The sequence below is a fragment of the Apteryx rowi genome, unplaced genomic scaffold (assembly GCF_003343035.1).
Source record: "Apteryx rowi isolate R43461 unplaced genomic scaffold, aptRow1 scaffold_920, whole genome shotgun sequence".
Taxonomy (NCBI): Eukaryota; Metazoa; Chordata; class Aves; order Apterygiformes; family Apterygidae; genus Apteryx; species Apteryx rowi.
In genome coordinates, this window is record NW_020451228.1 from 194041 (window position 1) to 212557 (window position 18517).

At 37.4% G+C, this 18517-nt stretch overlaps 1 protein-coding gene across 5 annotated transcripts in view; it reads left to right on the plus strand.

Annotated features, from left to right (window-relative positions):
- The window catches only part of SACM1L (SAC1 like phosphatidylinositide phosphatase), a 33207-nt gene extending 14961 nt beyond the window's left edge, over positions 1–18246 (plus strand). For 3 of the 5 annotated variants that reach the window (XM_026091749.1, XM_026091751.1, XM_026091752.1), the window contains 15 exons: positions 1859–1918; positions 3595–3628; positions 6904–7005; positions 7859–7944; positions 8160–8246; positions 8711–8779; positions 8864–8943; positions 10837–10935; positions 13247–13385; positions 13625–13694; positions 13804–13876; positions 14338–14431; positions 14513–14605; positions 15298–15355; positions 16144–18246. In XM_026091749.1, the coding sequence (XP_025947534.1) occupies positions 1859–1918; positions 3595–3628; positions 6904–7005; positions 7859–7944; positions 8160–8246; positions 8711–8779; positions 8864–8943; positions 10837–10935; positions 13247–13385; positions 13625–13694; positions 13804–13876; positions 14338–14431; positions 14513–14605; positions 15298–15355; positions 16144–16280 (1281 nt within the window). In that variant the 3' untranslated portion in view covers positions 16281–18246. Of the gene's footprint in view, positions 1–1858; positions 1919–3594; positions 3629–6903; positions 7006–7858; positions 7945–8159; positions 8247–8710; positions 8780–8863; positions 8944–10836; positions 10936–13246; positions 13386–13624; positions 13695–13803; positions 13877–14337; positions 14432–14512; positions 14606–14748; positions 14796–15297; positions 15356–16143 lie in introns of all 5 variants that reach the window. The other 2 variants (XR_003257871.1, XM_026091750.1) reach the window with 2 other exon arrangements.
- The last annotated feature ends 271 nt before the right edge of the window (positions 18247–18517 follow it).

Consider the following 18517-nt stretch of genomic DNA (forward strand, 5'->3'; position numbering starts at 1 on the left):
TTTCTAATTGCAACAAGAACTAGAGAGAAACCTCCTGCCCTTCCCCCCCCCCCCCAAATTTAGGAATGGCCTGCTTTTTCTTGAGGTGGAGTAAATCTCTTGAGTCTGTTCATATTCTCTTTCAAAATAATGTGGAACAGAACTGTGGGTTTATGGGTTTTGGCCCTCAAATGTTGCATTCTAAACTGTGCTTGTTCCTTATGTCTTAGACAACAGAACCACACAGCCAAACTCAAATTCAGCTTAATAAAAACCTCTCCTATGCTTCAGAGCTCCAGAATCCTTGTCCTGGTAAATTACTGAACACTGAAACATGAACAAGGTTTGAACTGCCTAGACACTGAAATATTGAAACCCTGGAAGTGAACAGCAGTCTTTGTTCCTTTGCAAAAGAGATGACAGTGAAGTCGCAAGACTTTGTCTCTTACTAAACTAAGGAGGCAGCGCAGTTTTTCTTCTAAGCTGTGGGTTGTTTGTGTTTTTTTTGTTTGTTTTTAGTCTGTTGGGGGACTATTTTGCATTATCAAACACACTTGCAGTACTATTGCTGGGGAGAGCAGTTGCTGACATAGAAGGATTGGTTTGCCTTAAAATTGTGGCACTTCAGAGTGCTGTTTGAAAGGCAAAGCATAGTAAAAAGGAGGATCATTTTTAAGTAGATAGAGATGTTTGTTAGTTAGAACCATTTTAATGTAACTTCATGTTCCTGTGGTAGCAGTATAATGGCATAACAAAAGGTTGATGGTAATTTTGGGTATCTCCATCAATACAAGAGAAATTTCGTCTATAGTTTGTTCTTAATGGGTGTGGTAGAAGGAAACAGTGCTACTATAAGTGTACTAAAGTGTCATGTGAGGTTTTTTCACTAGTTCAAATCCTACTTGCAGTATGATTTGCCTATAAAGAAGCATGTAAACAGACCCAGACTACTAGGTCTAAAAGCTGTTTTTAGGACAATCCATTATCCAAGGTAATAAGTGCTCCTCAGGACATGAGGCACGAAAGTTCATATTTCTGTTAGCGTAGACTCATCCATATGACAGGCAGCTCTATTCCATTTTTTTTGGGGGGGGGGCGGGGGGATGTTTTACTAAAAGATCTAGTATGTGATTGACTTCTAGCAGACGATTGTACTTAGGACTGCTCCAACACTGAGCTTGAATTAACCTCCTCCTCAGAATGAATGCTTTGTCCTCCTGCCTCATGTCATGAGACCTATGCCACCTCTCCATAGCTTTCACTGCACTCTGCAGGGATTGTCACTTTCTGACTAACCTGGTAGCTCTTTGGAATGTGCTCAGATCCTTGCTCAAGGCATTTTTAAGGTGAATTGGGAATAGGAAATATGCAAAGTTAAAGAGGATGTTTTGTGTTGCTGTTAAAGAACTTCTTCTTTTTCCTCTTCAACTATGAATATTGTTTAACTTTCAGTTCTTAATTGTTGATTATTACTTACAAAACTCCTTGCGTTTTTACCTTCTGCCCATTTTAGGAATGTTACCTTGCTATTGTTCTTGAAACTTTTGATAATCTTGTCAAGCCTTGTTTACTTAGGGCAGATACTTGAATGCACTGCTGATATTGCAGCTGAATTGTTAATGGCTTAGCATGTCTGAGGTCAAGCAGCTCCCTCAAAAATTAGAGGGAATTATCCTTTTTTCTTTTAACAGTTTAATTTCTTTTTTAGCTTTCTACTTGAGGCTATATGAATGATAAGATGAAAGGGTGCTCCATCTTAAAGTACATCTGTTCACCTAGACTTGTGTTAGTGCGTGGGTGCTATAAATCTTTCTTTATATTGAATTAAACAGAGCTTAAAGCCTCTAAGAGCTCTTCTTCTTTTTTTTTTTTCTTGCAGGCAGATCCACGGTTTGTGTGGAATGGGCATCTTCTTAGAGAATTTGCTGCTCAACCAGAGGTAATCTCTGTGCAGTGATTATATTGCTACACAATGAATACACTTGGTACTAAAAGTGTACAACATTCTCCTATAATTCTCTGTCTTATTTCAGGCAGCCAGAATCTGGCATAACTTGTTATTCGTCTTCTAGATTAGCAAAAGTACTGTGTGTGTAAGTTAAAAACGATTCAGTGTGACAGCCTTTTACTTTCCAACTTCCAACTATACTCCAGTGCCCTCAATAGTACATGGTTAAGCTGACTCTTTGCAAGTGCCTGCATTTGAAGGTACTGTGCTGATACCATGCTGAGAAATATTAACTCAAGGGGAAGTTATACTGCATGCCACATGCTTCTCAAGCTTTTTTAGTCTAACTACTTGTTTATCTCTAGTATTTGCAGAGTTCAGTTTGTCACTTCTTAATAGTTTCAAATCATCTTTCTCCATGAGTGCAATTTTAAAATCCATTTGTCTAGTGAATAGGTTGTGGAGCTGATATTAAGAGCGAGACTGATTTTTAGATTCTTTTGGTTTATTTGAAATGTACGCTCATACAATGTTTGCTTATATTTGCTGGATGGAGTGAATTCAAAATGTATGACCATGAGCCACGAGTATAGTATGTCATTGGCCAGGCTGATTTAAGCTCCTTCGTACCAGAGACTTTAGAAGCATGTTAAACTTTTTAAGTTGTCCTCACTACAGCAACCTTTTTTCTTTATCGGTACTGCCCATTTATCCAAGTGAATTATACACAGTTTCTATTTCTGTCTCAGTAACCTGAGGAGACATGCTTTTACATTAGATAGCACTGTTCCAAAATGCTGGATTGTAGAGTGTTGATTTTTTTTATTTTGTTTTGTTTTGAAATGTGATGATATGAATTAACAAAGGGCTGTTGTGCCTGCTCTGGAGGGAGGAAGGAAGCCTTGGGGCTGACTGAGTAGATGGTTTGGATGGTGCTACACAAACTATGCTGGGGAGATAAAGAACCAGTGGTGGGAAGAGCAAAGATAAAGTCAAGTGTGGTTGGTTAGTAAAAACAGTAGTAGGAGGCAAAACATAGAAGCTGAAAAGGGAGATAACTGATATATGAGGGGAAGCCTGACCTAATATTGACTAAAGGTAGCTTGCTATAGTAACAGTTGTAGATGACCAGATTTGGAACTTTTGACTTCTAGTATTGCAAAATCTTAATTTTAAGCTTTATTGAAAGACCAAATTGTTCAGTTGTGGCAGGATGGTAGAAACTGTAGAACAAGCATTTCAAGGATTATTCACATAGAATTCTTTCTACTGAAGACTTGTGTTGCTAACTACTATCTCAGCTTACATTGTACTGTTGAGATGATACAGCAAATCCATACCAAAAGGTTTTCAATGTGTACTGGTTTATAACTAGTGTGTTTGTAGAAGAATAAATGCCTTGTTTAGGACAAAGCAGCCTGTTTTTTGCTAAGGTCACTTAATGATAACAGAATTTCACTGTTCTCCTTCCCTTCCAATAAGGGTTACATATACTACTCTGGTTTTGTTGAGAACTTAATTTTCTCTGAGAAAATTACTGCATCTTAAACGAAGAAGGATATCAAGTATATAAAACTACCCAAAAATTCCATAATTACATTATGTATATTTTCTTTGGCTACTAGTGTTTAATATTTTAATTGTACTGTTCTATGTCTTTGTTTCAGATCCATAGGTTTGCTACACCAGTGATGCATGGATGTATCCTTTTATGTTGTAAAGCTCAGTGCTGAATTTAGTAGTCTAATGCAAAAAGCTTGCTGATGGGAGTAAACTATATTGGCAACTATAACAGAGAATAGTCAGAGTTAGGTTGTAGTTTGTTCACATATAGGAAAAACATGCAAGTGAGCTATGAACATTTCATGCTAACTCATTTGAATGTTTTACTACTCTTAAGCCTTAACTTGTTTAATCTTATAAACATGATTTGCATGATTCTTTCAAGGGGGTAAAAACAAAGATGAGTATGGCGAACACTTACATCAGCCTTATTTTTTTTCCTCTTGCTATAAGGATACCCTCAGTAAGCATTTTCTAATTTCTAAGTAGATAGTGACCTGTACTAACTAACCACTAAGTAAGTAAATCAAACAATTATTACCACGGTCTTTGGATTTAAAATAAGGGAGAATAGTTAAGACTTGAAGGAGTGCTTGTGGATGTTCCTGTTGATGCATAGAAAGATGAGGAGTTCTGCTGAAGGCTCCTTGGACACTTCTCCTAGCAAGTTGCTTTTGCTACACCAACACTTCACTTTGGGTAACAGCATTTTTAGCAAAGCATTCATGAGTTTATTTTTGCAAAGGGGTGTGTGCTTGTCAGTAGGTCTAATGCTCCCTGGAAGCATTACTGTTTGTGTAGTGATTGAGGAAAAGTCACTCCCAGGTGCTCCTGAATTTGGAGTATGAAAAGGGGTGGCTAATACTGGTCAGAGTAACTCGCGCGGCACTCTTAGCTGCTCCATCACAAAGGCCACTCAGGTATGGTCAGGGACTGGCGTGCAGACTGGACCAGTTGTTCTGGTAGGGCTATTATCACTGGCAGACCTCCAGTCCTTCCTGTGGTCGCGTATAATGGAAAGCGCAGTGGGAGTAGGTGGAGAAGCAAGTAAAGGTGGGAAAAGGGAACTGTCAAAACAACCCAATCCTTATCCTGCCTCTGCAAGTCTTGTGGGGAAGAGGCTGGGTGGATTGCAATTGGCAGACTGCAGTTAATACCTTCCTCTGTCCTAATTTCATTACACAAATAATTAGTTTGAGTAATGTATGTGTTACTGTAATTCAAATACTAACCAAGTGCCTTAGAAACTCATTCACAAGAATTCTAAGAGACTGGATTTCTAGTGATGAAGCTGCTAGAGCTGAAGAGCCCTAAGCAGCACTGCAGTAGTGCCACTGGCAGTTATTTCAGTAAAATCAAACTTTTTTTCCTTTTTCCTTCTCTTTAAACTTAAATATATTTTGTTCAACTATCTGGTCTGGGGTCCTGGTCTTGCAGTGATGAGAAATAATGGACTTTTTTGGATGACTGAGACTTTCACCAACTAAAGACTACACTAGGTTTAACACTTCCCTTGTTTCAAAGAAAGTCTTTTTCTTGCATGGAAAATAGTCAATAGCAAGCTGCCATTTAAGTTAGGAGAGAGATTACAGACCCATAAAATGGGTTTTCCAACTATTGCCTTGCAGTCTTGAAGTTGAATGCTTAGGAGGGGGAAGAAACTAATATTTACAATTGTTTGGGCTTTTTTGGTAGCTTTCCTTTCTTCCATTATTCTTCCTTATTCTAGTGAGCTTGAGATTCTAGTGATTGATCCCAAAATGAAGGTCTCGTCTCCTCTCCTTTCTTCCTTGACATAGGAGGAAACTAAAGAGTGGTGTCTAGCTACAAAATCTTATTCTTAAATATTCTGCAGGAAACTGCTCAGACTGTAGGTTGAGGAGAATGCTGCTAAGCAGCTGAGTTTAGCAGTAACCGTTCTGACAGGAAATTACTGGCTGTACAAGTGTGTTAGGTTAAAGGGTGTCGGCCTTGACAGTAACTTTCCAGGAAAGCAGAAGAATCCTTTAAGATTCTTTTTAATCATTTAAGCAGAATATCCTAATTTATGAATTCTGAGAACACTTTCGATTATGTAGGGCTAACATGTATTTTTTCCTTGGCAAATTCTTAGTTTTTGGAATTATTTGCAAACAGTGGTGCAAATGCAGAAATAAAGCAGGATGTTCCATGTACGCGGTCAGTGGGTTCTTTAACATAGCTTAGATGCTTTCATGTGTAGCTTAGCAGCTTTATATCCTTTTGAATCCTTGACAGAAAATGCAGAATCTAGATTTTCCTGTAAAATGTGCCACTTAAAAGCAAACAAAATGTATTTTCTGTAGCCAACCATAGGACAATAAGTATCTTGACTTCCCAAAGAATAGAACAGAGTGCAGCATGCCAATACTGCAACTTGCAAAATTACTCATTTCAATCTTGTGCTCATTTAAAAGTTGTGGGTTTAGGCTGTTAGTGCCAAAGGATGAAAGTCTATGAATCTATCTGAAGAAGTTATTCTTGAGAAATGCCTTTTTTTGTTTAAGGCAATTTTAAGCAGGACAGAACAAGGTTTAAAAAATGAAAACAGTTGTTAATGACTTCTGTTTGTTCATTGATTAAACTTAGTCCCAGATTATGGTGTATCCACCATTTTGGGTACCTAGTCTGAGCAGAAAAGCATACTTGGATAAAAAGCTACCACTGGCGACTTCTAAGGAGGCTGCATACACAGAGGCTGAACTTGATCTACAGAAATTAGAGATTCCTTTTAGGAGCATATATGAGATGTTTGTGTTTTGAGATAAGCAAATAATAGGCCTTGAGGAAGCAAGGAAAGCATGCAGAAGAGGTCCAAAACCAGCTTCAGGCATGTTCTTGCCTTTAGGGTAAGGATTTGAAACCCAGTCTGCGTTACTACTAGTCCTGGAATCTATAAATGTGATGTAGTTGTGCTTAAGAGCAAAGTTTCGACAGTACAAGATATTCACTCTTCTGAAAGCCTAGAGAAAAAAGTGATCTTTTTATAAAAAGCAGTGGGGGCAAGAAGCCACTAAGGTAGTTTGATTAAAATTATAAACGAGATGGATGTAGCACTGAACAGAACTTCAGAAATCAGTCCTTTTAAAGATATGCATAGGAGCCTGAAACCAGATTAATATTCTGTAGAGTCCTGTTTTGTCAAAATTGTAGCAATTTTATTTTTGTGGTCAGTGACAGACCCTGTACCTTGTCTTTTGTGTTGCACATACTGATCCTAATATTAAGTTGTTTTCTCTTAACTGTATTGATGTGGTAAATGTTTACAGTTTTCTTTGAATGTGGTCATATGGTTCTTTGATCTTTTTTACCTCTTTGTTTTTTATTTTTACATATATTTAAAAAAAAAACTAAGAAAAACTTGATTTTTTTTTCCTTAGCATATTATTCATCAGTTATCACTATGCACTCTTGTTCTATTAATGGAAAGTGTTTTGACTGGCTGCTTGTTTCCAGAAGAAGCTGTTTCAGAGCTGGTGTACGCTACTATGTAAGAGGTAAGCAAATTGATTTAATTTAAAAATAATGCAAATTCCATCCATATATGTGGCTTATCTTTAAGAGGAGTTCCTGATATAATGATTTCAACAGAAAATACTTGCAACAGTAGTTTGTGTCAAGAGGTCCTCACTTCAAAGAAAATACTAGCAACCTGTATGATGAACTGAAGCACGTTCTGGTATTTATTAAACTGGCTCCTCTTTATTCCTCCTAGAGAGAAGTGAAAAGGTTTTGTTGGCTGGCATTTGTATTGCTTTACGATTTTGATTGGAGTTGATCGCAAATGTCTAGCAGGCCTTTTGGACCAGCAGTAAATTCAGCTATGAGTTTTATTGGGGCTGGGGGGAGAGGAAACTGTGAAAGCGTCTTCTCTAATTGTTTCAGGTTGGGAACTGAATAAGGAAATGATTTGACTTTTTTTGTGTGTGTATTAGCCCCAGCATGCACGCTTTTGACAATAGTGGTCTGTTTCTCCAGTACCATTGCTGCTGAAATGTGGGTACTTCAGTGTCAAAAAACTTGTTTTATTTTGCATTGAAACAACTCAATTTCAAGGCCTATAATTATCAAAGTGTTCTTGAATTTATAGTCTTTGCTGAGCACAACTGTGCTTCTTCAGCAAGTTAAATTTGGTGCAGATCATGATAAACTTCTGCCAAAGTCTTGTTTAATTTACCATCTTCTGACAGCTCCGTGGTATTTTCTTGCTTTCTTTGAGTACTTGGAAAGGAGGGATGGGAAGCCTTTTGCTGACGTCCTGTTGTTGTCCTGTGGCCAGTCTGTGAGCTGGTTAATGAGAAGGTGTTTTCTTTTCTTTTTTCTTTTTTTCTTTTTCCTTTACCTACTTAGGTATTGATTCAGAAGGGCATGCAGCTAATTTTGTTGAAACGGAACAAATTGTGCATTACAAGGGGAGCAAAGCATCATTTGTTCAGGTAAGATCAGTATAACGAACTGGTGACTGGCTTAAGTCTTTGGTTAGTTGGTTGGCTGTCTTTTGCCTTGCAATGCTGTGCTGAGCCACAATTGGTCAGGTTGGAGTATGTTCAGAAAGGRAGCATACCAACTAAATGAGCCTGTTTTTATTTTTTTAATTGGCAAGTGCTGTTTGTAAGACTTACTGTCTTAAGCTATTTTTGTTCTCTTGCAGACCCGTGGATCGATTCCTTTTTTCTGGTCTCAAAGACCAAACCTCAAGTATAAACCAAAGCCACAGATCAGCAAGTCGGTAAATCATGTATGTGACTGTTCATTGCATTTTGGAGATTTAATATATTTATGGGCTCATGTGGATGTGAAGGGGTGACAATCTGTAATCAGAAGAATAAAAGTTAGCAGTACTAAATTGAGTTTTATTGTTAAACAGTAGTAACAAGAAGCCTTGTATTCCTTGAGACTTGAGTTTGGATTCTGAAAAAAATCCAAGTGTGAATGAGTGTAGTTTCTCTCTGGTTCTTGTTTGTAGTAGGTTTTTGTAGCTGCACAATATTCAGCATATGTAGATTGTTTAAGGAGAGCTGAATGGACTTGGGGATAAAAGTAGAAATGTATTAGCACACTAAAGAACAATAAACGCTTTCTTGGCTATAAAAGTGCCTGTGCTATTTCATCAAAAGGATGATTACACAGGTTTTTCATAAATCACAGTTCTTACTAGTAGCATAAATGTGTCAACACCTTCTTTTTTTTTTCTTTTTCTAGATGGATGGTTTCCAAAGACATTTTGACTCACAAATAATTAGTTATGGAAAGCAAATGATTGTTAACTTGGTATGCTTCATATGTTTTTCTTGAAAGAACAACAGCTTTCTCAAGCAGGCTTGCAAGTAATACTATCCATTTTTTACCTTGCAGGTGAACCAGAAGGGTTCAGAGAAGCCTCTAGAACAAACATTTGCGAAAATGGTGAACAGCATGGCAAATGGAATGGTCAGGTGTGTGTGAAGTGAAATGATACATTGCTATGTTAAAAGTTGGGAGTTGCCTCTGAGACCTACAAAAACTGATCGCAGTGCTTTGGGGCCTTGAACAAATACCTGATTTGTTTCAGAATTTTATTTTTTATGAAGTAACCTGCATATGACCAATGCCCCTACCTTAGAGTTTCCATTCTAAACAGAAGTAAGCCTGTGAAGAGAATATGGGGCAAAGAGAAGAGCCAGGCAGAATAAAGAAGGGATGTCAAGGGTCATGATGATGCCATGTAGTCCTGGAATAATAGTATGCTGTGAAAACTGTGGCCATCTTCTGTATTTTGGAAAGAGAAATTGGGGCCCCACAGAACCACCTTCTGGTAGAAGGGGTTGGTTTCACTGCTGACTTGTAAGGGAATGCTAAGTGTGGGCAAATTCTATTGGAGATAGAGGCGGGAAGCATGTAACTTAAATGTGTGGGCCTCAGAGTAACTGGGCCAAGAGAGAGTGGGGAATGCACTTAAGAGAAATCCCATCTCTTCATGGGAATCTTGGGTGTCGTACACAATTTACAACCAATCTGTGCTTGCTTTGCCGAATTTCCATAGGGAGGGTTAAACTCCCACAGATCCATATCTCTTTGTCTTTTCCTTGAATTTGCTGTATGGTAGTATTACTGATCTCCTATGTGTCCAAGGACAAAATCCTACACTTAAGCATAAAGGCATGTGGTGTGTATGGTTGGTCGTTTTTTAAATATACGACCACTTTTGAGGAGAGTTCTTTCACCACCCTTACCTCTAGGCTGGTATTGAGATCTTAAAGATGCACAGAGCTTGTGGGATTATATGCATCTCTGATACTGCTATAAAGTCATCTAGTAGAAACAGATGTTAAAATTCTGTTAGGGTGTGGGTTTTTTATAAGTGATGTTTGCTGCTCTGTATATGTTAAAATGGGACTGACACTTTTGTTAATGCTGCCAAAGTCCTTTTCTTTATTGTTTTTGGGGAGTGGGGTGGGGTGTGTGGTTAATTTTGATGGCATCTGCCTGCCAGGCTAAATGAGGTATTTGGGTCTTCAATGCATATATGCCACCTTTCCTCAGACAAATAGTCTTGAAAGCTTGGCAAATAATAACTTTTGGGTTATAAATACTTCAGGGCAGGAACTTCATTTGCTGTGAATTGCAGAGCATATGTATTTGCAAAACCTGAATCAGACACCATTCTTCTAAAGCAATTTTTACCAGAAATGAATTGGCTGTTAAAATCTTGTTCCCTGTCAGTAGCTGTTGGATTTTCTTATGGCACAGTAGTTTAGTTGTTCAAACAGAACTTGTGTCAAGTTTCTAGAGAGCCATCAAATGGAGCTATGCTGCATGCCAGAGAAGAATGTTGCATTTTAACACCTGAGTCCCTCTGAAAGAGAACTGACAAGTCCAAGATGCAGTTACTCAGAGGAGGGGAGGGTGGAAGAATCCTGGTGAAAAAGCAGAGATGAAATTGGATGTGTTTTTTTCCCCTCTGTGCTTCTCTGGTGGGGAGAAAAATACTAGCCAGAACTTAGAATTAATAACTTGGAACTGAATGGCTGCTTCCCCAGACTAGTGGCATCTTGTAAAGAAATGTAAAAGCTGTCACCATGCACACTAAGTGTGCAATCTCAGGAAAATTACAGAGCGCTGAGAAAACCCACTGATATCTGCTGGAAGCCCTCTCTAAGGAAGAAAAAAAGAATTTCTCTGTCACTGCCTGCTCTTCCCTGGGGGCTTGCTTTGTTGTTTGTGTGGTGGGGTTTTTTTGTTTTGTTTTGTGGGTGTGGTGTGTGGGTTTTGCGGTTTTTTGGGTTTTTTTTTGAGACCTTCACTGCAATATGTCTATGGTTTTAAAAGATGCTTCTCTTTCCGAATAGATATATAGCATTTGACTTCCATAAAGAGTGCAGTCGAATGAGGTGGGATCGACTTCAAATTTTGATGGATCAATTGGCAGAGCAGCAAGATGAATTTAGGTAAGATGGTTGATGCTCAGTAGATCTCAAGTAGTTCTGTACTATTAAAATGAGACCACTTTCTTACAGCTTCTGTTGTCTTGAGTTAAAGCACACTAAAACGGACCCTTAATCTTTCACAAAGTAAATATTCGTATGCCTTAGTACTTGCATATCTATGATCTCTTGCTAATATCAGCCACAACCAGGTCTCTAACCTTGCAATGTCGAGCCCTCTTCATGTTATAATAAAATGGTTCTGAGAATCATAGCAACCCCATGTTGCGACTCAAGAACTGACTTTGAATCTTTCAGTAAAAATTTAGATGAAGAAAGAAGTGTGCATACAACTGAAGCTATAAAAACTGCATGTCTCTTTAGGTGATAGTTTTTCATCCAAGAGTAATTCCATATGTTGGTGGCAATATACTGTTCTGCAGTGTGGTGCCAAACAATTTCAGGTCTCTAATGCCCATTCGTTTGTGGTGCCAAACCTTAGCACTAGCAGTAATTGTTAGTCCTTGTTGACATAAGTAATCCACAAAGAACCAAATTCCTATGTTTGTTTATTAGTCATATAAAAGCAGACTAAATGTCCATATCAGCCTAAGTTTTTGCTTAGTCCTGTGAGTTGCTTTAAGCACTTCTTGGTCTTTGCTACTTGTGAATAGTGAATACGGTCTCCCCCACCACCAAAAGGAGCCCCAAAACATTCCAAAAGCAGAAGGATAAACTGATTTGTGAGCACTTCAAAGAAGGAGACATAAGTTTTTAGGTTTCCTATATGGCAAGGATCCTTTATTCTTGGAATGAATACTGAGAACCATCTCACTTGTTTACTGCCATTGTAAACTTGCAACAGAACCAAGTTTTCTTGAAATGAAAATTAGAGGTTTGTCAAAACAAGATACAAAAGCAAAGGTTCCTTTTCAAGATTAAGTTGGCTATACTTTGCCTTGTTTTGTTTAGGGTGGCCATTACTTAAATAAGAACAGGAAAGTCTGAAAAGAGCTCTGCAGCCCTGAGACAGTTGAACAGCCTTATTTGCTAAAGATTGAATCCAAGTATAAAAGATATGGCAGAAAGGATAGCTGGCTTGCTGGTTTTCTTATTTTTTTTAAATTCAATTTAATTTGTTTTAGAGGAATTATAGGAGATTGGTCACATAAGCTAGGTTATTAACCAGAAATTGCCACTTGTCAGCTACATGTTGTCCTAATATCAGTTCTAGGCAAAACTTGGGAGAGAAGGGAAAATCAAGTTTCCACTGGTGTTATTGTCTCCTTTAATCATTTAACCACATAAAACATGGTTTAACAAAACTCATTTTCCAAGAATGAGACCAGGTCCTGTTAACACAAGTTTAATCAAAGTGCATATGCTGTTGTAAGGCTCTTGATCTAATATGGCACAACTTCTTAGCAGGACTTTTTTTTTATTTTAAAATGCTATACAATGGCAGTGGATAATGTGCTAGACCAAATTCAGAGTTTGTAACTACATAATGGAGTAATTTATTCTAGAGTATGATCTGTAAATCTTTAGGCAACTGGAACTCTTAAGTTTAATGCTATGGTAGAAGGACTAGTACAGTTCTGTCCCATTTGCATAGTCAACTAATAACTTGATCTCGCTATTTGTTTTACTAGCTCAGGTATCAGAATATTTGCATGCAACTCAGTATTTAAAATTCAAGCTATTTTTAGTGTCACTGGAGAAATGCCTGGTTTAGCTGATTAAAAAGGTTGAGGTGGTGATGAGCATATGCAGTTGCAAGGGCAGGGGGAATATCTGTTTCCCCCGGATGTTCATATATCAGAGAGAAAAATGATTAAAAAGTGACAATAACAGATTGTCCTACAAGATTTGAATACCTTTCTGGAGGAAACATGACTAACAAGTTGTATGGCTATATATAGGGGTGACTGGACTGAAGCTGGTGACCAGGTATATATCTGGTTACTTCTGCTGCTACACTCTGATCTTGATAACCATGCTGAAAACCATAAATATAAGTCACTGATGTTGCAGGAGAGGCTGCCTTTCTTCCTAGTGACACGTAGTTCAATTTGGCTGGCTGGCTGGCTATCTAAATAGTGAGTAGCTTTGAGATAACTAAACATTTGCATCCTGATGCTGCTTTTCAGTACCTTTGAGGAAAAGAGTGATAGAGAAAGAATTCGGGGAGGCATCATAGTTCAAAGACATGGCAAATAACTCATCATACACTCAAGAGAACTGCATCTTCTGGCTGCTAGAGCATATACTTGTGAAAATGTGCACTTTATATGTACTGTTATCTGTAAATACTTAGATGGATTGTATGTGTTAGTTATTTTCTAGTTGATTCCGATGGTAAAATTGTGACTCAGCAGGAAGGAATATTCCGTAGTAATTGCATGGACTGCCTTGATCGGACTAATGTGATTCAGAGCTTGTTAGCACGCCGATCTCTTCAAGCCCAGCTTCAGGTCAGTATTTGACTCTGCTGTTTGGTTAGCAACTTGTAAGAGGAGGGAGGCTTTCTGTTTGGAATTGAAATGTAATTTAGCGCCTCAGTAAGAGCTTGCATACTTGAGTTGCTGTAGTACATAGTCTTATTTGAAATCCATTGGCCAGATTGTAGTTCAATGAATATAACTCTTCTTGAAAGCAAATCTTAATTTTTCTAATGAATTTCTAGTGAGCTGCAGTATGCTTTCTGTTTTAGAGACTAGGTGTTCTGCATGTTGGACAGAGAATTGAAGAGCAAGCAGACTTTGAGAAAATCTACAAAAATGGTAGGCTGTTTATAGAGTTTAAACAGTCTTTTTTTTTTTTTTCCCCCCTTTTCTTTTGAAATAGAGTACATTACTTCCTTAATCTTTTCTTAATTCTTCCTGTTCACAGCATGGGCTGATAATGCTAATGCTTGTGCCAAACAATATGCTGGAACTGGTGCCTTAAAGACAGATTACACAAGGCAAGTCAGACTTTTCCTGTAGAGGCTTTCTGGGTTTTTGTACATGTTTGGGGATTTCTTTCAAGTCTTCGTATCTGAACAGATCTATTTTGGACTCAGACTGTTAATTAGTTTTGCAGCAGTTCAGCTGGTAAAATGTGAGACTAAAATCTACAGAAGAGCATTATTATTCACCGTAATTAAAAAAAAAAAAAAAGACAATCTGGAAATAAAATCAGGAAAGTAGGGCCTATTCAAAATACATTTGTGTTGTGGGAGGGAGAGAAGTGTAACTTTAACTTCAGATAACGTTTGTTCTAAGTCTGTATGGTAATAGTGCCAAGGCAGCACTGGATAATTGTATTTTCATGCAGGTATGCATTAAACTTAGTATACTTTTGAATAATGAAAGACTAAATCTGAAATTCTGCTTGAATTTATAATTATATTATAAATATATTTTTCAAAACTTCTTTTTACAGAACTGGGAAAAGAACTCAGTGGGGCTTAATTATGGATGGTTGGAACTCATTAATACGTTACTACAAAAATAACTTTTCTGATGGATTTAGACAAGTAAGTTGGGCTTTTAACTATAGGGAAATATATTTAATAAACACTGCTATGCATTGTAATTCTTGCTCTCTTTTTTTCCAGGATGCTATTGATCTCTTTCTTGGTAATTATTCCGTGGATGAAGTAGAACCTGCGAGTCCTCTACATGTCAAGAAAGATTGGAAGTTCTTAGCTGTAAGTATGGAGATTTGATTCATGCTTGGAGAAACAGATGTAACCTTTTAGTCACTTGCTTCAGTAAGACTAAGTAGAAATTGTCTGTTTAATAATGGAGTGTCCCTATAATCTGGTTATGTTTCTATGATGCCTGCTTATAGGACTAAACCCAGACTGTTCCCTTGACAGAAAATGGAGTGTCCTTGAGGTATTGAAAAACAGCTTGCTTTTTTTTTTTTAATCTGCTTCATCAAGTGGAAAGGGAGAAATTCTGCAGAAGGAAACAGTCATTGATGGTGACTAGTAGAAGAAGCTTGTGAAGATCTCATCTCATACTTCATACAGAAGCGTAGAATGTAACATAAAGAAATCTTAATTTTTTTTGCCATCCTCCCCCGTGTATATCATGCAGTGAAATGGGGTGGGGATATTAGAGGTTTAATTGGTGGTTCATGTATACGTGTTTTAAAAAAAAAAAGTTCGCCCCTCTTCTAATATAGTAGAAGATAAATTTTGAATTCTCAACTTATTATTGAACACACCTTTACGAATTTAGAGCCATCCAAAATTTTACACTTGTACTTCATCAATAATTGAAACAACCTTATTGCAAGACAAGTAAATAGCTTTGCAGTACCACCAATCTTAAAGGATATTAAGTAATGTATGTTCTATTATATCATGTAATTATTCTTTTTTTCTTTCCTTAGTTGCCTATTATTATGGTGGTTGCTTTCTCTATGTGCATTATTTGCTTGCTAATGGCTGGTAAGTCACTATTTAGTGTAACTTCACAAAATTATCTTGCTTGTGTGTTGGGTTTCTTTTTTTTTTCTTTTTTCCTTTGTTAGTTTCTAACAGCCATTTAATAAACAAACAATTTAGTATATATTTGCTTGTTTCTCAGTCATACTAAAATGTATCTGAGCATGGCTCTGGAGACTGAGGGTCAGCACTACATCATTAATGTGGAAAAACTGAGGTACTATAGAAAATAAAGCCAAAACTTTAGAAGTCATTTAGGTGTGATTTAATTGCCCAAACACCGAGTCAGTTGCACCTAAGTTGGACATCTAGTTTTATTATAGGCTGGATGAATCCCTTTACAAATGCCTACCTAATTCTGGGCAGAAAGGCAATCCAGATAAGTCAGATGCAGGCATAGACTTGCTCTGACAGATGTCCCCCTTAATCTAAATCTGTGTTGCAAATCGTGCAGTTCTTGCATTTTGCCTTTGCCTTGAATTTTGTAACATGAGTGCCAGCGGAGTACTTGACTCCATGACCTCTGTAGCTGTGTGTTTCAAGTGCTCTTGGAGTTCTGTGTGGCAAACAGCAGAATGCTAGCTTAAGAACAAATAGCCGTGGCTTGTCAGCTTCTGTGGAAGGAGTTATAAAAATGGTTTAACAAAAGCCCCTAGTACCTGCGGAAATGCTTTCAACTTCATTTGATGGCAGATCTCTGTGGGAGGGCTTGGACTATTTTGCTGTTGTACTAGAATACTCTCATTGGTAATGAGAGGTAACAAACTGAACTGTTTATCAACTCTTCTCAGGTGATACATGGACTGAGACACTGGCCTATGTGCTGTTCTGGGGAAGTGCAAGCTTTGGAACTTTTGCTATCATCCTTTACAACGGCAAGGATTTTGTAGATGCACCCAAACTGGTCCAGAAAGAGAAGATGGACTGAATTTGTGTGTGTGGAAAGCGGCTTGGTACAGAGGATTCCTTGAGCCACAGCTGGAGTCTCTACTGACCTGCTTTCCACACCGAATAGTGGTCTTTTTAATGCTCATCCTTGGCAGCACAGGGAGAAAGTAAATGTTGTCTTTGGTGGTGGTAGCTTTCAGCTGAGATCTGATTCTACAGTCTTAGTTGCAATGGTCTTTGGAATATTGCATTAGCGGAGGAGGCTCCACCCGCACCAAGATAATTCAAAGATAAAAGTCAGCTTTGTGATATCTGGAATGTTATAAGCTACAAATGGGCTGGATAAGTTCACAGTCCACCTGGGTAGATTCAGCTAAATTTTTGATCTCTAGTTTGACAGGAGAGAGCTCTGATTCTGTTCATGTGTCAACATACCCAGATGTTGAAGTATTAATAAAAGAGGGGTCTGATCATGTTCTTTGAGCAAATATGGCTTCATGCCAATAACTTGTTCTTAGATTTACAGCTGGATTATATTTGTTGTAATTAAAGTCCATGTTAAGGAGTCCTTTGTGCATTTTTATGTATTTTTCACTAAATATAAAGGATTGTTGAATCCTAATGCTTCTCTTCTAAAATGAGCTTTGCGTCCTGTCTTATCTAGGACTGATGCAATATTCTACTAATCATTGTTTGGGTGAAAGGACAATGTTTTTGGATGCTTCTGAAGTTGCAAATGTCTTGCACTGTTTCAATACTGCAGTCTTTAGATGACGATTCATTAGTTAGAGAGTTAAGATATAGAATCTTCTTTCTAAAGATGTAAATGAAATCAAAGAATGTAAACTCCTTTGCAGTGTTTATTGAACCCTCCTTATGCTAAAGGTCCAAAGTACACCACTATTTTAAGAATGGTCACAAGATAAAAGATGAACTTCATATTGTTTTGCTAGTCAGCTGCTTCTGTATTTTTTTTTTTTGGTTATGTTAGAATAATTTATGGAAGAAGGAGTAACAACCTGAGGAGAAAGTGTTAGGCTAAACGCCATGTTTGCACTTGGGAGCAATAGCTTGCTTTTCATGCATGATGTTGTAACACACTCTTTAAAAACAAAACAAAACTAAGCTACAAAATAATTTGTGCTGATTRACAATAAATGTGTGTCTTTAAACTTAGTGCTTCCAAGCTGTATAAAAATAAGTAATCCTAATCAAGGACCAATTTTAAACTATTTTGTCACTTATTTTATATGGTTTGTTCAAAACCAGACATGAAACCTGCTTAAGGCGCTGTGCATTGTTTAATATTTCCTGTAAGTACAGCTGTATATTCAGATTGCAATTATAAAGTTTAAATGGGGAGAAGGGAGAAACATGTAGAATACTAGGGCTAGCACAGTTGTTACTATTGAAGCTAGAACACAAAAACACTGATACTGCAGTGTTTCGTTGTGTTATAACTGAAAATATGTACAGATTTTTGCAATTGTTAACTGTTCATTTTAACCTTGAATGTTTCTGGAGGCCTCTCTGGGTTTTGTTTAAACATAATCTGTTCATAAGCACTAGTAATTGCAAAGTATCTGTTTGCTTTTAGATGCTGTAATGGAAATACCAGTTGAAACAGTTAACTGGAAAATCCTCTAACTTAAAATTTTCCGACATGAACTCCATAATGGATATAAAGTATAAGAACATCATAGACTAAATATCTTAAAGTACTGGGGGTTTATGGCTCACTGGCAGGTGGCATTTGAAACTTGCTTCAATTGTCTTGCAGTCTGTAACTAGATATTTGCGTCTTTGGTGAAGAACTTCTTGCAACAAAGACCAAACTTGAATTGCTAGTATAAACATGTTGTAAGACATAGAATAATGTAGGTTTTCAAAGTCGAAGGGCATCTGTATTTCAGTGCTTTGCAAAGAGTCTGTATTTCTAAAATCACAAACGGTGTACTCATAAATGACAATAAAATGTCCAACTTTTCTATATACTGTCAATTGCATTTAGTGTTTCGGAGTGGACTTTTTCCAAGTTGTTCCTTAAGAACCATTTCTCACCAAGAAGGATGCTTCCATTTTGTTGCAGTTCATAGCATATAAAGATTCTGCTGTTTCAGTGCTTAAATATTGATGATCTTGCACCCAACACCAAGTGTTTTCATTAGCATCATGTTCTGTTCTTCTTTGCCAATTCTGTATCTTAAATTTCAGAGAACTGTTGTGGGTGGGTTTTTCTTAGGATTAATTGCAAGCCTCACCTCTTCTCACTTTTCA